This window comes from Nanorana parkeri, unplaced genomic scaffold (assembly GCF_000935625.1).
Source record: "Nanorana parkeri isolate BGI_ZX_2015 unplaced genomic scaffold, ASM93562v1 scaffold1954, whole genome shotgun sequence".
Taxonomy (NCBI): domain Eukaryota; kingdom Metazoa; phylum Chordata; class Amphibia; order Anura; family Dicroglossidae; genus Nanorana; species Nanorana parkeri.
Window position 1 is genome coordinate 62248 of NW_017308222.1, and position 20776 is coordinate 83023.

The 20776-nt window shown below is 47.2% G+C and overlaps 2 protein-coding genes across 3 annotated transcripts in view; one reads left to right on the forward strand and one right to left on the reverse strand.

Annotated features, from left to right (window-relative positions):
* The window catches only part of LOC108800202 (phospholipase D2-like), a 63161-nt gene extending 51803 nt beyond the window's left edge, over positions 1 to 11358 (forward strand). For both annotated transcript variants that reach the window (XM_018572160.1, XM_018572161.1), the window contains exons 20-25: positions 189 to 302; positions 1962 to 2011; positions 2104 to 2241; positions 2656 to 2809; positions 4285 to 4402; positions 11104 to 11358. In XM_018572160.1, coding sequence (XP_018427662.1) covers positions 189 to 302; positions 1962 to 2011; positions 2104 to 2241; positions 2656 to 2809; positions 4285 to 4402; positions 11104 to 11328 — 799 coding nt within the window. In that variant the 3' untranslated portion in view covers positions 11329 to 11358. The remainder of the gene's footprint in view (positions 1 to 188; positions 303 to 1961; positions 2012 to 2103; positions 2242 to 2655; positions 2810 to 4284; positions 4403 to 11103) is intronic.
* A 2545-nt stretch (positions 11359 to 13903) lies between these two features.
* On the reverse strand, positions 13904 to 15538 carry LOC108800196 (olfactory receptor 10A3-like). Its single transcript, XM_018572153.1, has 3 exons — positions 15493 to 15538; positions 14588 to 14847; positions 13904 to 14350 (listed from the first exon to the last, which is right to left on the reverse strand). Exons 1-3 carry the CDS (start codon positions 15536 to 15538, stop codon positions 13904 to 13906), a joined length of 753 nt encoding a protein of 250 aa, XP_018427655.1.
* Between the last annotated feature and the right edge of the window lie 5238 nt (positions 15539 to 20776).

Below are 20776 nucleotides of genomic sequence, written 5' to 3' on the forward strand. Positions count from 1 at the left end.
TGACCCTGAGTTGGCGGAACTTTAATTCTTGTACTGCCACTTTTTTTTACCATTTTTTAATAAAAGAGCGGTTCAAAAAGACGTAAGTGCAGATGACAATTTTTCTATCCATGTGACTTTCCATGCTTACACACATATTAACTGAACTAGGATTCATATGGCCACTGATGCATGATCTTTCTTTGCAGGGAAAACGCCACCTTCCGAGTCTTCATCGTCATCCCACTGTTGCCCGGCTTCGAGGGGAACATTGAGCTGGGTGGGGGATACTCCATCCAGGCCATTTTGCACTTTACATACAGGTAATACAGCTTTCCTGTTCTATAACTACCTATACTGTAAGCTAGGGATGAGCGAACTAGGAAAAATTTGATTTGCAGGGGGTTCAGCGCACTCAGCAAGAAGTCTGTGAACTCCGAATATAGAGCCAATCCCTACTGAAGTGCAGTCGGGGCCGGTGCTAGGTTTCCTGCCTACACAGGCAAGGTGGATTTTTGCGCATGACAAGACCGCACATGTCAGGGGTGCTACTTTAGGTTTCCTTAGGCAGATTGGTAGGGGATGGTGCATGCTAATGGGGGGGGTTTCTCTGCATCATCATCCCACCCAACCCTGGTCGACGTCCCACGTAGCTCCTGCCAACAAGTGACATCACTGATTCCCAGGAGATGGGCAGGACACTGACAAGAGTGTCCCAGGTTGCTAAGAGCTGTACAAGGAGCTCGCCCTGCCCTAGCAACCTGGGATGTTCTGGCTGGAAAGGGGGCGGCAGGCTCACTGTAAACATTGTGCAGCAGAGCAGCCATGCCACTCTGCCTGCTCCCCCCCCCCCACATGATCCAATGAGATGCCATCTAAGGTACCCCTTAAAAGTCCCACCAGACCCTTGTCCAGGAATACAGCCTGGGTGGCCAGGAAAGGGAGGGCAGTGAGTAAGTGGTCCTCCTCTTCTTGTACCATACCAGGCCACATGCCTTTGAGCATTGGGGGGTACTTTGCAAGACAGGGGGGTGGCCTTGTCTCAACCCCTCAAAAGCTTCCTTGTCCCAATGTTGAAGGGCCTCTTCCTCCCATCCGGTCTCCAAGAAGCTGTGCAGAATTGTGTTTGGGGTGATTCAAAATAAAGGGGCCTTCAGATAGCCACCCCCTTAGGGAAAGGAGTACAGCGCTGTTATGGTGACCCCTCACTTCTAAATGGCAACGGCATTGGGGTTCCTGAATGATGTCATTAACCAAAATGTGTCCATTCCCATGATTGGTCAATGATCTCATCCAGCACCACTGCCTCCGCCCCCCCCCCACATGATCCAATGAGATGCCATCTAAGGTACCCCTTAAAAGTCCCACCAGACCCTTGTCCAGGAATACAGCCTGGGTGGCCAGGAAAGGGAGGGCAGTGAGTAAGTGGTCCTCCTCTTCTTGTACCATACCAGGCCACATGCCTTTGAGCATTGGGGGGTACTTTGCAAGACAGGGGGGTGGCCTTGTCTCAACCCCTCAAAAGCTTCCTTGTCCCAATGTTGAAGGGCCTCTTCCTCCCATCCGGTCTCCAAGAAGCTGTGCAGAATTGTGTTTGGGGTGATTCAAAATAAAGGGGCCTTCAGATAGCCACCCCCTTAGGGAAAGGAGTACAGCGCTGTTATGGTGACCCCTCACTTCTAAATGGCAACGGCATTGGGGTTCCTGAATGATGTCATTAACCAAAATGTGTCCATTCCCATGATTGGTCAATGATCTCATCCGGGATCCCCGTCTGCTTTGTTTACATTTTATCAGCAGGGATTTGAGGCCGCAAACTGGCAGGTCCATTTTACCTTGAACCCGAATCTCATTCCTACTGTAGACCTGTCTGGCCTGAGCCATTGTGGCAGCCGTGGAGGAAGCAATTTGTTCTATAAAGACCTTGTTACATCTTCATAAAGCATCTCCAAACGAGTAATCCGAAGTCCTTTCTTTTCCAGTTCTCTTTGCCGCGGCGAGAATTCGATCATCTTTCAGCTGAAGGAGGAGAGTAAGTCTTGGAGGGTCCGAATGTCATGGAGGGTTGGTGGAATTTGTTTGTCATTTTGTATTTGGTGTTTTTATCTTTTTCCTTTTTTGCAGTGGGCGACAGCTGGCGGCAGTACCTCTCGGTTTGCAGCCTGCGGACGCACGGCGACATGCCTGACGGCTCTCTAGTGACGGAGCTCATTTACATACACAGCAAGATGCTGATTGTTGACGACAGAATGGTTATAATCGGTACGCCTCCTATATCCACTTTTGTGATTTACATATTCCTACCACAATACATAGACAAGGGCGGTGACACCACTCTTTGTTAGTTTAGGATTACAGTGGTGGTGGGTGTCACCTCCCTGACTGTTGATCATGCAATGAAGGAGTAATGCAATGATGAGGTTACCTCTGTACCGTGTCCTTCTGTAAGCATGTCCCCTTCGTTGGACTGACAGCACTGTGTAATGTCAAGAATCCTGATTGGCTCACACTACTATTTATCCCCACAACAGTCTGGAAAATGGAAGTAAGCACCGATGGTGTCTCTGCTCCCCACAGACAGTTCAGCTTTCAGATATCTCGCTAAAAGAAGCTTGCGGTTTGCATGGGGTGAGCCTGCGTGAAGAGTGACCAACTCCATTTTGTTTTCTTATGAAGGTTCAGCTAACATTAATGACAGGAGCATGCTGGGAAAGCGGGACAGCGAGCTGGCTGTGTTTGTGGAAGATTCGGAATTTGTGAACTCCACAATGAACGGCAAGGTGTACCAGGCTGGGAAATTTGCGCTGAGCCTCCGGATGGATTGTTTCAAGTGAGTAATAAATATCCGAGGCTGCTGCAGAGTATTCAGACTTTTGTATCTACAATGTGAGCCTCACACACCGACAATGTGACATAGTGACTTCTAGAACAATCACCGGATTCCTGGAGGGGGATACAGTGATATTTGGGATCCCAGAACAATGGCACATGGACACTTCGTGGGCCACAGAACAGTGACAGCCTGACACCTGGGGTGATAGAACAATGGCACACTGACACTTGGGGTCATATAACAATGTCACATGGACACTTGGGGGTCATATAACAATGTCACATGGACACTTGGGGGTCATATAACAATGTCACATGGACACTTGGGGTGATAGAACAATGACACACTGACACTTGGGGTCATAGAACAATGGCACACTGACACTTGGGGTCACAGAACAATGACATGCTGACAATTGGGGTGATAGAACAATGACACACTGACACTTGGGGTCATAGAACAATGGCACACTGACACTTGGGGTCACAGAACAATGACATGCTGACACTTGGGGTGATAGAACAATGTCACATGGAATTGATGGAGGTGCCCTCCGCACACCTTTCAGCAGTCCCGGCCAACAATCAAATAAATGGTGCTCAAAGTAACTTCACGGATGGCACCGTGCAAAACACAAGTCTTGCCTTGAAGAAGGGACCCTGTGTGGCCCCGAAACGTCACAACAATCAAATAAATGGTGCTCGAAGTAACTTCACGGATGGCACCGTGCAAAACACATCTCTTGCCTTGAAGAAGGGACCCTGTGTGGCCCCGAAACGTCGGCTCATGTTGGATTTCTGTGACATCATTGTCCATTAAAAGGACTCATTCATTTTAACTTATGGAGTGCTGGTGACCTATTTTCTTCAATCCAATGTCACATGGACACTTGGGGTCATAGAACAATGACATGCTGACACTTGGGGGTCACAGAACAATGACATGCTGAGACTTGGGGGTCATAGAACAATGACATGCTGACACTTGGGGGTCAGAGAACAATGACACACTGACACTTGGGATGATAGAACAATGTCACATGGACACTTGGGGTGATGGAACAATGACACGCTGACACTTGGGGTGATAGAACAATGTCACATGGACACTTGGGGTGATAGAACAATGGCGCACTGACACTTGGGGTTCATAGAACAATGGCGCACTGACACTTGGGGTGATAGAACAATGACACGCTGACACTTGGGATGATAGAACAATGACACACTGACACTTGGGGTTCCCATAATAATGATAGATTGACGATTAGTGGTCATAGAACAATGACAGCCTGACACTTGGGGGGCCCCAGAACAGTGACAGCCTGACACTTGGGATGATAGAACAATGACACACTGACACTTGGGGTCATATAACAATGACTCGCTGACACTTGGGGTCCCAAACTAAGGCGGGATACATGGACATTATTGTACTTTCGATGCATTGTGAGTCTCTCTCTTTCTTTACAGCACAATTCTGGGCGCTCTGCAGGCTCCATGTCTGGACGTGTCGGATCCGGTTTCCGATCAGTTCTTCAATGATGTCTGGAGTCAAATAGCACTCAATAACGCAGCGCTGTATGACCAGGTACCCGAATCTTAGAGGTGCTACCAAGCTTAATGCATGATTTAAACTGCTTGTTACTGAACTGATTCCCTCAGTTCTCATTTTTTCATTGCAGGGTAGTGGGGTTTTTTTTTGCTTGTAGAATGTGCCCCTTCCAGCAAGTAGGATTTCCATCGGGCTTACCAGTACCACGTGAATGGTGGGAGCCCCCCATACTGGGCACAGAACCTCAGCACAGGGATTCCACCAACAGATTCACAGGAAAAGAGAAGAAACCTTTGGGGTTCCCAGCTCTGCTCACCCATTATGAGGGTTTCCCACCATCCCTGTACTGAGTTCTCAGCTCTGCTCCCCCGCTGTGCCCATTATGAGGGGCTCCCACTATCCACGTGCTAAGTTCCAGGGTCTGTACACCTGCTGTGCCCACTATGAGGGGCTCCCTACCATCCCTGTGCTGAGTTCCCGGGTCTGTACACCTGCTGTGCCCATTATGAGGAGCTCCCACCATCCCTGTGCTTAGTTCCCGGATCTGTACACCCGCTGTGCCCATTATGAGGGGCTCCCACCATCCCTGTGCTGAGTTCCCGGGTCTGTACACCTGCTGTGCCCATTATGAGGAGCTCCCACCATCCCTGTGCTGAGTTCCCGGACGGCTCTCTAGTGACGGAGCTCATTTACATACACAGCAAGATGCTGATTGTTGACGACAGAATGGTTATAATCGGTACGCCTCCTATATCCACTTTTGTGATTTACATATTCCTACCACAATACATAGACAAGGGCGGTGACACCACTCTTTGTTAGTTTAGGATTACAGTGGTGGTGGGTGTCACCTCCCTGACTGTTGATCATGCAATGAAGGAGTAATGCAATGATGAGGTTACCTCTGTACCGTGTCCTTCTGTAAGCATGTCCCCTTCGTTGGACTGACAGCACTGTGTAATGTCAAGAATCCTGATTGGCTCACACTACTATTTATCCCCACAACAGTCTGGAAAATGGAAGTAAGCACCGATGGTGTCTCTGCTCCCCACAGACAGTTCAGCTTTCAGATATCTCGCTAAAAGAAGCTTGCGGTTTGCATGGGGTGAGCCTGCGTGAAGAGTGACCAACTCCATTTTGTTTTCTTATGAAGGTTCAGCTAACATTAATGACAGGAGCATGCTGGGAAAGCGGGACAGCGAGCTGGCTGTGTTTGTGGAAGATTCGGAATTTGTGAACTCCACAATGAACGGCAAGGTGTACCAGGCTGGGAAATTTGCGCTGAGCCTCCGGATGGATTGTTTCAAGTGAGTAATAAATATCCGAGGCTGCTGCAGAGTATTCAGACTTTTGTATCTACAATGTGAGCCTCACACACCGACAATGTGACATAGTGACTTCTAGAACAATCACCGGATTCCTGGAGGGGGATACAGTGATATTTGGGATCCCAGAACAATGGCACATGGACACTTCGTGGGCCACAGAACAGTGACAGCCTGACACCTGGGGTGATAGAACAATGGCACACTGACACTTGGGGTCATATAACAATGTCACATGGACACTTGGGGGTCATATAACAATGTCACATGGACACTTGGGGGTCATATAACAATGTCACATGGACACTTGGGGTGATAGAACAATGACACACTGACACTTGGGGTCATAGAACAATGGCACACTGACACTTGGGGTCACAGAACAATGACATGCTGACAATTGGGGTGATAGAACAATGACACACTGACACTTGGGGTCATAGAACAATTGCACACTGACACTTGGGGTCACAGAACAATGACATGCTGACACTTGGGGTGATAGAACAATGTCACATGGAATTGATGGAGGTGCCCTCCGCACACCTTTCAGCAGTCCCGGCCAACAATCAAATAAATGGTGCTCAAAGTAACTTCACGGATGGCACCGTGCAAAACACATCTCTTGCCTTGAAGAAGGGACCCTGTGTGGCCCCGAAACGTCGGCTCATGTTGGATTTCTGTGACATCATTGTCCATTAAAAGGACTCATTCATTTTAACTTATGGAGTGCTGGTGACCTATTTTCTTCAATCCAATGTCACATGGACACTTGGGGTCATAGAACAATGACATGCTGACACTTGGGGGTCACAGAACAATGACATGCTGAGACTTGGGGGTCATAGAACAATGACATGCTGACACTTGGGGGTCAGAGAACAATGACACACTGACACTTGGGATGATAGAACAATGTCACATGGACACTTGGGGTCATAGAACAATGACATGCTGACACTTGGGGGTCACAGAACAATGACATGCTGAGACTTGGGGGTCAGAGAACAATGACATGCTGACACTTGGGGGTCAGAGAACAATGACACACTGACACTTGGGATGATAGAACAATGTCACATGGACACTTGGGGTGATGGAACAATGACACGCTGACACTTGGGGTGATAGAACAATGTCACATGGACACTTGGGGTGATAGAACAATGGCGCACTGACACTTGGGGTTCATAGAACAATGGCGCACTGACACTTGGGGTGATAGAACAATGACACGCTGACACTTGGGATGATAGAACAATGACACACTGACACTTGGGGTTCCCATAATAATGATAGATTGACGATTAGTGGTCATAGAACAATGACAGCCTGACACTTGGGGGGCCCCAGAACAGTGACAGCCTGACACTTGGGATGATAGAACAATGACACACTGACACTTGGGGTCATATAACAATGACTCGCTGACACTTGGGGTCCCAAACTAAGGCGGGATACATGGACATTATTGTACTTTCGATGCATTGTGAGTCTCTCTCTTTCTTTACAGCACAATTCTGGGCGCTCTGCAGGCTCCATGTCTGGACGTGTCGGATCCGGTTTCCGATCAGTTCTTCAATGATGTCTGGAGTCAAATAGCACTCAATAACGCAGCGCTGTATGACCAGGTACCCGAATCTTAGAGGTGCTACCAAGCTTAATGCATGATTTAAACTGCTTGTTACTGAACTGATTCCCTCAGTTCTCATTTTTTCATTGCAGGGTAGTGGGGTTTTTTTTTGCTTGTAGAATGTGCCCCTTCCAGCAAGTAGGATTTCCATCGGGCTTACCAGTACCACGTGAATGGTGGGAGCCCCCCATACTGGGCACAGAACCTCAGCACAGGGATTCCACCAACAGATTCACAGGAAAAGAGAAGAAACCTTTGGGGTTCCCAGCTCTGCTCACCCATTATGAGGGTTTCCCACCATCCCTGTACTGAGTTCTCAGCTCTGCTCCCCCGCTGTGCCCATTATGAGGGGCTCCCACTATCCACGTGCTAAGTTCCAGGGTCTGTACACCTGCTGTGCCCACTATGAGGGGCTCCCTACCATCCCTGTGCTGAGTTCCCGGGTCTGTACACCTGCTGTGCCCATTATGAGGAGCTCCCGCCACCATCCCTGTGCTGAGTTCCCGGGTCTGTACACTTGCTGTGCTCATTATGAGGGGCTCCCACTATCCACGTGCTAAGTTCCAGGGTCTGTACACCTGCTGTGCCCACTATGAGGGGCTCCCTACCATCCCTGTGCTGAGTTCCCGGGTCTGTACACTTGCTGTGCTCATTATGAGGGGCTCCCACTATCCACGTGCTAAGTTCCAGGGTCTGTACACCTGCTGTGCCCACTATGAGGGGCTCCCTACCATCCCTGTGCTGAGTTCCCGGGTCTGTACACTTGCTGTGCTCATTATGAGGGGCTCCCACTATCCACGTGCTAAGTTCCAGGGTCTGTACACCTGCTGTGCCCACTATGAGGGGCTCCCTACCATCCCTGTGCTGAGTTCCCGGGTCTGTACACTTGCTGTGCTCATTATGAGGGGCTCCCACTATCCACGTGCTAAGTTCCAGGGTCTGTACACCTGCTGTGCCCACTATGAGGGGCTCCCTACCATCCCTGTGCTGAGTTCCCGGGTCTGTACACTTGCTGTGCTCATTATGAGGGGCTCCCACTATCCACGTGCTAAGTTCCAGGGTCTGTACACCTGCTGTGCCCACTATGAGGGGCTCCCTACCATCCCTGTGCTGAGTTCCCGGGTCTGTACACTTGCTGTGCTCATTATGAGGGGCTCCCACTATCCACGTGCTAAGTTCCAGGGTCTGTACACCTGCTGTGCCCACTATGAGGGGCTCCCTACCATCCCTGTGCTGAGTTCCCGGGTCTGTACACTTGCTGTGCTCATTATGAGGGGCTCCCACTATCCACGTGCTAAGTTCCAGGGTCTGTACACCTGCTGTGCCCACTATGAGGGGCTCCCTACCATCCCTGTGCTGAGTTCCCGGGTCTGTACACTTGCTGTGCTCATTATGAGGGGCTCCCACTATCCACGTGCTAAGTTCCAGGGTCTGTACACCTGCTGTGCCCACTATGAGGGGCTCCCTACCATCCCTGTGCTGAGTTCCCGGGTCTGTACACTTGCTGTGCTCATTATGAGGGGCTCCCACTATCCACGTGCTAAGTTCCAGGGTCTGTACACCTGCTGTGCCCACTATGAGGGGCTCCCTACCATCCCTGTGCTGAGTTCCCGGGTCTGTACACTTGCTGTGCTCATTATGAGGGGCTCCCACTATCCACGTGCTAAGTTCCAGGGTCTGTACACCTGCTGTGCCCACTATGAGGGGCTCCCTACCATCCCTGTGCTGAGTTCCCGGGTCTGTACACTTGCTGTGCTCATTATGAGGGGCTCCCACTATCCACGTGCTAAGTTCCAGGGTCTGTACACCTGCTGTGCCCACTATGAGGGGCTCCCTACCATCCCTGTGCTGAGTTCCCGGGTCTGTACACTTGCTGTGCTCATTATGAGGGGCTCCCACTATCCACGTGCTAAGTTCCAGGGTCTGTACACCTGCTGTGCCCACTATGAGGGGCTCCCTACCATCCCTGTGCTGAGTTCCCGGGTCTGTACACTTGCTGTGCTCATTATGAGGGGCTCCCACTATCCACGTGCTAAGTTCCAGGGTCTGTACACCTGCTGTGCCCACTATGAGGGGCTCCCTACCATCCCTGTGCTGAGTTCCCGGGTCTGTACACTTGCTGTGCTCATTATGAGGGGCTCCCACTATCCACGTGCTAAGTTCCAGGGTCTGTACACCTGCTGTGCCCACTATGAGGGGCTCCCTACCATCCCTGTGCTGAGTTCCCGGGTCTGTACACTTGCTGTGCTCATTATGAGGGGCTCCCACTATCCACGTGCTAAGTTCCAGGGTCTGTACACCTGCTGTGCCCACTATGAGGGGCTCCCTACCATCCCTGTGCTGAGTTCCCGGGTCTGTACACTTGCTGTGCTCATTATGAGGGGCTCCCACTATCCACGTGCTAAGTTCCAGGGTCTGTACACCTGCTGTGCCCACTATGAGGGGCTCCCTACCATCCCTGTGCTGAGTTCCCGGGTCTGTACACTTGCTGTGCTCATTATGAGGGGCTCCCACTATCCACGTGCTAAGTTCCAGGGTCTGTACACCTGCTGTGCCCACTATGAGGGGCTCCCTACCATCCCTGTGCTGAGTTCCCGGGTCTGTACACTTGCTGTGCTCATTATGAGGGGCTCCCACTATCCACGTGCTAAGTTCCAGGGTCTGTACACCTGCTGTGCCCACTATGAGGGGCTCCCTACCATCCCTGTGCTGAGTTCCCGGGTCTGTACACTTGCTGTGCTCATTATGAGGGGCTCCCACTATCCACGTGCTAAGTTCCAGGGTCTGTACACCTGCTGTGCCCACTATGAGGGGCTCCCTACCATCCCTGTGCTGAGTTCCCGGGTCTGTACACTTGCTGTGCTCATTATGAGGGGCTCCCACTATCCACGTGCTAAGTTCCAGGGTCTGTACACCTGCTGTGCCCACTATGAGGGGCTCCCTACCATCCCTGTGCTGAGTTCCCGGGTCTGTACACTTGCTGTGCTCATTATGAGGGGCTCCCACTATCCACGTGCTAAGTTCCAGGGTCTGTACACCTGCTGTGCCCACTATGAGGGGCTCCCTACCATCCCTGTGCTGAGTTCCCGGGTCTGTACACTTGCTGTGCTCATTATGAGGGGCTCCCACTATCCACGTGCTAAGTTCCAGGGTCTGTACACCTGCTGTGCCCACTATGAGGGGCTCCCTACCATCCCTGTGCTGAGTTCCCGGGTCTGTACACTTGCTGTGCTCATTATGAGGGGCTCCCACTATCCACGTGCTAAGTTCCAGGTTCTGTACACCTGCTGGGCCCATTATGAGGAGCTCCCCCCCTCCCTGTGCTGAGTCCCCGGGTCTGTACACCCGCTGTGCCCATTATGAGTGGCTCCCACTATCCATGTGCTGAGCTCCCGGGTCTGTACACTTGCTGTGCTCATTATGAGGGGCTCCCACTATCCATGCTGGGTTTTTATATGTTTCATATGTTGGACAATCCTATGTAGGCAGGGTCTACCAAAAAGTTGGTGGTCCAAGAAAAGGTTGAGAAGAACAAAGCTTAGAGGTATGACGTGAAGTTCTCACCATTTGAGTCCTCAGGGTATCAAAGAAACCCACAAAACTCAACCTATGAATGAAATATCACTTTAGGGTGAAGTGACCCTTTAATGGATTCAGTTACATCTGGTAAATTGGGATTAGGGTGACATAAACGCAGGTCAGCTCAGCTGTAGTACAGATGACAACTGTCTAATTTCAATATCAACTCTGATTGCTTTGTGTCTGTCCCACTCTCTAAGGTGTTCCGTTGTCTCCCGACCAATGCTGTGCCGAGCCACCGCGTACGCCAGGCCTATACAGCCACGCCCAGCCTTGCCAGCACGGACCCCCTGCTCTCCAGGGAGATGTTAATGCGAGTGAAGGGCCATTTGGTGGAGTTTCCGTTGCACTTTCTTTCTGAGGAGAGACTGTTACCGCCGTTAAACAGCAAGGAGGGAGTTATCCCCACTGAAGTCTGGACGTGACCCTACTGGAGGGGCTCTATGACTAACCAAGAAATAGAAAACTCTGACGGTCTTCCAGGACTCACCAGCACTAGCAAAACCCAACATTCATGTGTCATCTCAGCATTTGGTGGGCCCTTTATGTAGAAGACACAATGTAATACAATCCCCACTACATAAAAACATTCCAGCACCTATCCTGGTAATATGTACCATACTAATGTAATCCTAGGTCTATGCACAGAGGAAGATCTTAAACTTAGCACTGTGCATGCTCTCCTCTGGTAATCCCAGCTCTGGTAATCCTAGATGCAATGCCCTGTTATAATCTGAGCTTTATATATAGTGCCTTGTACTAATTCCAGCTCTACTCACAGTGCCCTTTATTAAACTTTGCTAAACACCGAATGACGTATCCTAACCTGAGCTTTATATACGGTGCCTTGTACTAATCTCAGCTCCATACACGGTGCCCTGTAATAATCCTAGCCCCATGCACGGCACCAATCCCATATCTATGCACGCCACAGTGCCCTGTAATAATCCCAGTTCCATGCACAGTGCCCTGTAATAATCCCAGCACCATGCACAGTGCCCTGTAATAAGCTCAGCACCATACACAGTGCCCCTAATAATCCTAGGCTCCATGCACGGCACTAATCCCAGATCTATGCACGCCACAGTGCCCTGTAATAATCCCAGCTCCATGCACGGTGCCTTGTACTAATCCCTGCACCATGCACAGTGCCCCTAATAATCCTAGCCCCATGCAGGGTACTAATCACAGATCTATGCACGCCACAGTGCCCTGTAATAATCCTAGCCCCATGCAGGGTACTAATCCCAGATCTATGCACGCCACAGTGCCCTGTATTAATCCCAGATCAATGCACGATGCCCTGCACTAATCTCAGCACCATGCACAGTGCCCTGTACTAATCTCAGCAGTTCTGTAAGGTGCATTGTCCTAAGCCTAGCCCTATCTGTCACTTGTTTTTTCCACTTTTTCTCATGCCTTAAGCCACTGCCTCTGTGTTCTGGCCCATACTAAGTACAATAATACCCATTTTTGTATGTAGATGTGTGTTTTGTGTTTTTTTTTTTTTTTTTTTTTTTTTTTTTTACAACTGTAGAGGTCTAAATGCCTATACTGCACTATCTGGAATGGTTTCCACTATGCACATTATATAACATGTCTTCCACAGAGTGGACTGTGTGATTGGAGAGTTTGAACACTAACAACCATTGCTTTAGATAACGGAAGGAAAGGAAACTTTTGTGTTACCAATAAATATTTTCATCTGTTTCATCAAAGTTGTTGCTTTCTTGTCCATCACCAACAACATGCCTATGGGAACCCAGCACCCATACACAGGAATGTGTACATTTTTTCTGCTTCCAACACATCAACTTCAGGGACAAAATGTTCACTTGCTGCCTAATATATTCCCCCACCCCGTTTCCAGGAGCCATTGTAATATATCCCCCCTCCCCCATGTCCAGGAGCCATTGTAATATATCCCCCCTCTCCCCTCCAGGTGCCAGTGTAATGAGATAAATACTGTTATTCAATTCAGCTCTCAGTGGTCATAATGTTATGGCTGATCGGTGTATAGTTCGAGTATAGTACTCAAGGCATTTCGCAGAACCTCTATAGTCTGCTTCCTCAGGAGACCCTCGGGTATTAAACAGCCAAATTGTGTCTTAAGAGGTACCCCTTTGCAAATGGATGTCACCAGCACACCATTTTAAGTGAAATCAACAAAAGTCAATTTATTAATGGAGTGCTGTCATCTTCACGGCGCCATCCGATTCCGTGGTCACTACGAGCACCCACCAGGATTTCAAGGAACACCCTATACCGGTGAGGAGTGCAGCAAGACACCTATATATTACTTCAGATGTGCCGCTACTCAATCATGTAAAGAAGATACTAAATTGTTCCCAACTGTGGGACATTTATAAAAACCAATAACTGAGAGTCAGCTTTCCTTATATTTACACATTTAATTAGCTGAAGAGGGAACACGGAAGTTGTTGTCTGCTTTAGGCATTAAAACTCCCTCACTAAAACCTCATTGTGAGCTCTCTGACAAGGGAGGAGACACTGCTGTAACTTACTTTTGTGTGTATACTGCACCTTGAGCTACTGAGCCCAGTAGCACTGTTAAGTTTTATGTTTATGTTGCCTAAGGTTTAACTTATTACTTTGGAAGTCCTAATTCCTCTATATAGATCTTCAGTTATCACTAGAGGGATCTCCAGCAGGAGGAAGGAGGTCCTGATTCCTCTATATAGATCTTTATTATCACTAGAGGGGTCCCCAGCAGGAGGAAGGAGGTCCTGATTCCTCTATATAGATCTTTAGTTATCACTAGAGGGATCCCCAGCAGGAGGAAGGAGGTCCTGATTGTCATTGTAGAAGCTTTTTTTCTCTTATATACAGCAGAAATACCAAAATGAATCACTATATGAGCTCTGTAAAATATGGAATTTAACAATATAATCACAATATAAAATATTGAAATTGTTTTTAAGGTTCAGAAGGTAGCTGAGTCTATATTAGATGTCTAGTCTGATTGAGACACCAAGAAACCTAAAGCTTTTGCCAACTCAACATTTTGAGAGACTTGACAGCGGCAGCTCTAATATCTTGATTCCGCAAACTGTAGACGAGAGGATTGAACAAAGGGGTCACCAAGATGTAAAGCAAAGACAGGCCCTTGTTGGTGTTTACAGAGTTCTCTCTTGGTGGCAAGATGTAGACTGTAGACAACGTGCCATAGTACGTACAAACAACAATAAGATGGGAGCTGCAGGTGGAGAAGGCTTTCTTTCTGCCGGTGGTAGATGGGATCTTCAGGATGGCTCGGAGGATGAAGATGTAGGTCACCACAATAAACAAGAATGGAAAAGGAACCACCGCACGGGACACAAGAGACGTGAGCAGTTTCATGAAGTACGTATCGGAACATGAAATCTCCACAAGTGGAGGAATGTCACAAAAAAAGTGATTGATGACGTCGAGGTCACAGAATTTTAACTGTTTTAAGAAAATATAAAGTACGAAAGAGAGCGTGAGGCCCACCAACCAACAGAAGACGACCATTTGACGCTGACGTGTGAAAGTCATGATGATAGTATAATGTAACGGTTTGCAGATAGCCACATATCTATCAAAAGACATAGAAGCCAGCAGCACGCATTGGGTAATAGTCGGGACTGCAAGTAGAAAAAACTGAGAAATACATCTGGCAATGGATACCTTTCCTCCGCTTACCCATATCAACCATAACATGTTAGGGACAAGGTTACTGGTGAAGAGGATTTCACACAAGGACAACTGGCTGAGAAAGAAGTACATGGGAGAGTGTAGAGTCTGGTTGGCCACCACCAAGGTAATAACTAGGACATTGCTGGTTATGGCCATGATGTGAGCAATCAGAAAAACGATGAAGAGTGGAATCCGGAATCTGTGGAGGTTTCCAAGGCCCAGAAGGAGAAACTCTGTGACCAGTGTCTGGTTCCTCTCGATATTGTCTAAAAATCACAAAACAGCAAGCGGTCAGGACATCTACCACAAAAACAGAAAAGATAGTTCTTCCCCAGTTTGAAGGTCTCCTGTAGTGATGGGAGAATCTGCCTGGGTTTGATTTGCAGCAAATCTTGTTCAGAATTTGGTGAAAATTCCAATTGAGGTCCCATTGGCTTACATACAGCAGCAACACCCCAATCTAATTCATTTCGGTTAGAAAAAAAAGCCTTTTATTCAGCTAGCTTTAGCTGTGACACATGCATTGTAATCAAACCCACTTTGACCAGATAATAGAAATTGGCCAGTAGCACGTTGTAACTGTCCCTGATATCAGCTGACCAATGAGCAAGCCTGTAATATCTAAATTGACTTTAAGCTTCCTGAGATAAGCTAACTTGCTATTCTCTGCTTCCAATGATGATAACGATACGATGGTTAAAAGAAGCGATGGTCATTTATTTATACAGAAATATAAATAAACATATTAAAAGATAAAATAGATACAAAAGTACAATAAGACAATAAAGAAAATACTTTACGTAGCAAGTCCGTCCTCTAGTTCTAGAGAGAGCAGAGAGAGCAATATAGCTGAGCACTGACTTTTATAGTAAACCGGACCCATTCATACACGTACATTGACACCCCTTTACCCAGAATTCCGTGTGTTCCCTTATAGTTCTTTCGGCCAATCCACATCTTCCTTCATATTTGTCCGCAGGCACTGAAGTCCTCCAGCAGGGTGCACCATCATACTGCAGGTCATTCCTCGGCCTAGGTCAACACCTTGTCCTTTGATCCTTAGATAATGGACAGCCCCCTTCATATGCAATGCAGGATATCTTGAGGGTGTCTTCCCAATGCGCATATAACCCCCATCAACACCACAGGGTGCAATGCGTGACGTCCTGTCCAGATGACTGAATCTCACCTCTATCACAGCCCTTGCCATGCCTCCCGCAGGGATGAATACCATATGGCTTCCAGCACTTCTAAAACACAGCGCTAAATGCCCTTCAGGAAATTAGATAACGGTAGGGATCATATGGTGTCACCTCCGTGTCAAGCAATCGTGAAACGGGTGCATTTTTTATATTATAAGTGCATACTTCTACTTATTTTCGAAAGAAAACAACACAGACTGTTTCATATTGTGATATTTTTATTTTTCACATATATGACACATGTTTATTTATTTATTTAATATTTTTTTCACATATATGACACATGTTCTTTGAAGATTTTTGTTTATTTATTTAATAAGGTTCATGTATGACACGCCTTTTATGACACCTGCTGACACATTTTATAACGTACTATAAGTTTTTACACAAATATTTATTATATATACACTGTTTCACGATCGCTTGACATCTAATTTCCTGAAGGGCATTTAGCGCTGTACACTTCATTACACCATTATTCTGTAGTCTTTTAGCCTGAGTTCAGCAGCTTTTTTCCTTCTTGGTTTTAGAAATTTTAGCTCCGGGGTCATATTAATATCTATTTTAAATTTTAATCCATCTTAATTTAGTTTTACTATTTCCGTTAGCGCAAGTTAGTTTGGTTCACAACACACTTCTAAAACACAGCTGGCTTCTTTCATGACCCATGCAATCTTAGATTCAATATTTGAAGGTAGACAATTGGCAGTTTTAGTACATGAAAGTGTTGTACATTCCAACAAAAGCTAGACCCAAATTTACTAGCGACAAAGAGCACATGGGGGAGATTTACAGCAAGAATTAAGATACTTCAGAGGACACAAAAGGGTCAAATTGGCCAGCAGCAGGACAGTTTTCATCTGCGATAATAGGCCAAACTGATATATGCCCAGACACACCCTTGTATTGAATTGGCAGCACATTCTTTGGCTGGAAAAAATGGCCACTATCTATGCACACCGTGACTGATGAGAAGCCTAGGCCTAGAGAAAAACTCCACATTGGCTGATAGTCAGCCTTGCCCCATAAAAGACACCGACAACAATTAAGTTGGAAAAGGGCAAGGCCACAGCTTTATTTCCAATTTAAACATAACAACCAAAACGTAACCAGTGCCAGTCACAGTTAAACTGTGAACACACCTGAAAGTGGGGTACCTGTCTTTACCATCAGTGCCAGACAGGCATTAGACTGTTATAACTTCAACCTGAGGGCATAGCCCATTAAAGTCACATTCTTTAGCTGGCAAGGTCAGACCGCCAATAAAGCTGTGACAAGCATTTACAACTTGGGAGGGTGGGCAACTTCTTCTGGTATTGAAGTCTTCTACCCACTTGTGGAATGTCACTGTGTAGTCCTGTATAGTAACATGACTCCGCCTGCTCACACCACCTTGGGATTGTAGCCAGTCACAAAGGAGCTACTTTACATGCACATATAAGTTAACGCCTACTTATTAGGCCATGCCTGCATCAGTCAAGGCTACCTTTTACTATCAATTCAAGGTGCCTTCATTATGCATGCAGAGAGTGAACCATGATTGATGGAGTCCCCCCAGTGCACCCAAATTCACAAAAACTGCTGCTGTTTTTTAAGAATACGCAGCGTTGATCTCTGTCGATTTCATGCCAAGGTCTTCCTGCTGTCCACGTTGTAAGAGAGTGATGATGCAGGTTGATTAAAAAAAAAAAAGAAGAGTTTTTACTAGGGATGCACCGATGCCACTTTTTTAAGACCAAGTACGAGTACCGATACTTTTGATCAAGTACTCGCAGATACCAATTACCGATACTTTTTCTTAAAGGGACAGGTCACATTTTTTCTAAAGCAATACAAACTAATGCTTTAAGGTCACTTTCTTAATATTATGATTCATGAGATGACGAGGGAGCATGACGCCGGCTTCCCGGCCAATCAGAATGCCAGGCGCTGCGTCATTACACGGCGCCCGGCTTCCGGATTTGCTAGCTTCCTGACCAATCGGGAAGCTGGGCAGCGCGTCATTGCACGCTACCCGGCTTCCTGATTGGCCGGGAAGTCGGCACCGTGCTCTCTCATCACAAGTGACGAGAGAGCATGGAGCCGTTTCCTGGCCAATCAGGAAACCAGGCAGCGTGTAATGATGCGCTGCCCAGCTTCCTGATACAGGAAGTAATCGTGCTAGGTATCGGAGCATTTGGGCGAGTACGAGTACTCACCCAAACACTCGGTATCGGCATCCCTAGTTTTTACCACCAGATACTTACTAACTCTCCAAAATTAGCTCCAAATTCTGTCTTACACTCTTAATAGATTCCCCTTAACGTTTTCAGTTCCCTTCTGTGAACTGCAGTTGCCTCCCTTGTGTTGTGGAGATGAGGATAGAGGGAGGTTTAGTGTAGTGTGGTGCGTGTAGTTCTAACACACTTCCTGTCCTAGGGCAATAACGCTGCTCCTCCATAGATACAGTACAGTGAGTGAGTGTTGTCACCGTAGGACAGGATTGTAATGCAGGAAGTATCACCTGGTATAATAAACAAACCAATAAATATATAAATAAATCCTGGAAAAAGAAAATCATTGTAGCCTCCTATTTCCTTCGCTCCTTAGCTAGTCTCATTCTACATGTTATTTATTTGTCAAAAAGTCAATTTATTTATTTGTATGTAAAATGTCATTTATGGCTCGCTTGTTCCTGTTTTGTAATGTTAGTGTTAAAAAAAAAATAAAAAAATGTCAACTTCATTTTATTTGTGTGCACTATGCTTTGTGCAGCAACATAATTTTGGTGAAGTGGTAAATGGGATGAATCAGTGGCGTAACAATCGCCATAGCGACCCAGGAGGCCGCTATGGGGCACGGCCAGGACATCCCGCCGATGCCACGTGGGCCGCCTGGATCGCTATGGCATCTCAGGCTGCTGGCTGTCACTGGCGGGTGTGAGGAGGAACGTGTCGCTGTTCAGGTCACCGACAACCTGTCAGTCATCTTTGCAGCGGCGCGTTCCTCCTCACAGCCGCTGCTGGGTCAGTGACAGCCAACAGCTGCGTCGGAGTATGCTGGGCCCGGCGTCGGCAGCAGAGGAGGAGGCGGGGACCAGCGACGGAAGAGGACACAGGGCCTGGCGTTGGAAGAGGAGACGGAGCCCGGCGATGGAAGAGGAGACGGGCCCGGCGATGGAAGAGGAGATGGGGCCCAAGGATGGAAGAGGAAGCAGGGCCCTGTGCAGGAGGAGGAGGCGACAGCGGATCGGGGGTTAAAGTTAAGCGGTGTGCAGGGGTGTGACCAGCCCACCATAGAGTCTATGGTGGGCTCTGCAGGGTCACTCTCAGGTGAGCTGTTTGGGGCCTCAGGTGGGCTCTGCAAGGGACGTAACTAGAAATCACGTTGCTATGGGGCCCTGTGATTTCTAGTTACGCCCCTGAGATGGATCATAGTATAAATTACATACTTCTATTTAGATCATACTTCTATTTAAAAATCATTGCTGGTAAAACTTAAAGGAGAACTATGGGGTCAGGGCTTTTCCCCATAGTTCTCCTTAGGGTAACGGGAGGACACAAACTAGCGTCCTCCCGTCACCATAGGCTCAGTATATAGGGAGCTACAGCTCGCGGTATACTGAGACGCCGCAGCCGGAGCAGATCCCGACATCGATGTCGAGATCCGCCCAGCTGCGTGAGTGACAGCTGGCTCTGCCTCTAGATAGGCAGAGCCAGCTGTCACTCACGCAGCTGGGCGGATCTCGACATCGATGTCGGGATCTGCTCCGGCTGCGGCGTCTCAGTATACCGCGAGCTGTAGCTCCCTATATACTGAGCCTATGGTGACGGGAGGACGCTAGTTTGTGTCCTCCCGTTACCCTAAGGAGAACTATGGGGGAAAGCCCTGACCCCATAGTTCTCCTTTAAAAAATCATTTTCATACTTATATAGAAAAAATATCATATTTAAATATATAGAAAATGTTCAGGAAATTAAATGCTTTTTGGACGAAAGTCTCCTTTTTTTTTTTTTTGTCCTAAAACACAATGTAAACTTCAATTTAAAGTTTTTTTTGTTTGTTTTGTAAAATCTAATGGGCGCACGGTACTAATAAGAATGATTTTACTATCTCTTTGTTTTTTGTAGTGAGAAGTCGAGCAGCACTGACCCAATAGTCATCCTTCAGTATATTTTCTAACTTGTGTTCCGTGTGCTCTTCCAAAATCTGATGTATTGAAAGGGCTGGAACTAAACCAAAATGGAATAGTCAAAGTGACATCTACAAATCCCGCCAAGTATCTTTATTGGTCTCTTTATTCCCTCGTTGTGATTCCCTTACCTGGCATGATATTGTGACTGTCAGGAACATGGCCCATTGTTCTGTTCTAGAGAAATGGAGCCATTTAGTGGCCGGTTAATATAGAGAGACTCAAGCTAAAGTGAGACATTTTTTTTGTTACAACGTATATGAAATAGAATGGATCTCCTGAATACTTGTCCTAAACAATAAACTTTTTATATATATACATACATTATATATAATATAAAAAAATGTGTACATATAGAAAATCCTGTGTTGAATCTCACAAGTGATGTATAACTCCCACCTAATCTGCATAACCATGTGTGAAGTCCATTACTTCTGAATACAATAAAGTCCTTCTATGTGAGGATATATCTTCCTGCTTTTATAGTCAACACCAACGTCCGTGAATGCAAAAACAATGAGTGAATCAGTGCTCTCCAGTCTCCACCGTGCTCAAAGAGAAGATCTGGCCGCACTCACCGACTCCTATTACTCACCTTATTTCAGATGAACAATTAGCGTTTTGTTGATATATATAGAAACGAATCCTCTCCTTTGTTTTTAATCCGACAATAAATTGGGGAAGATTCCTCCCAACTCTGGTTTATCTTTCCAAAACCGTGTAAAACTATTCCTCCATCTTCCACCTTCTCTTGTGCTCAGAGAGAGAAAAAAAGGCTTCCCATAGTGTAGTATGTCAGAATAAATTTATTTAAAACGATTA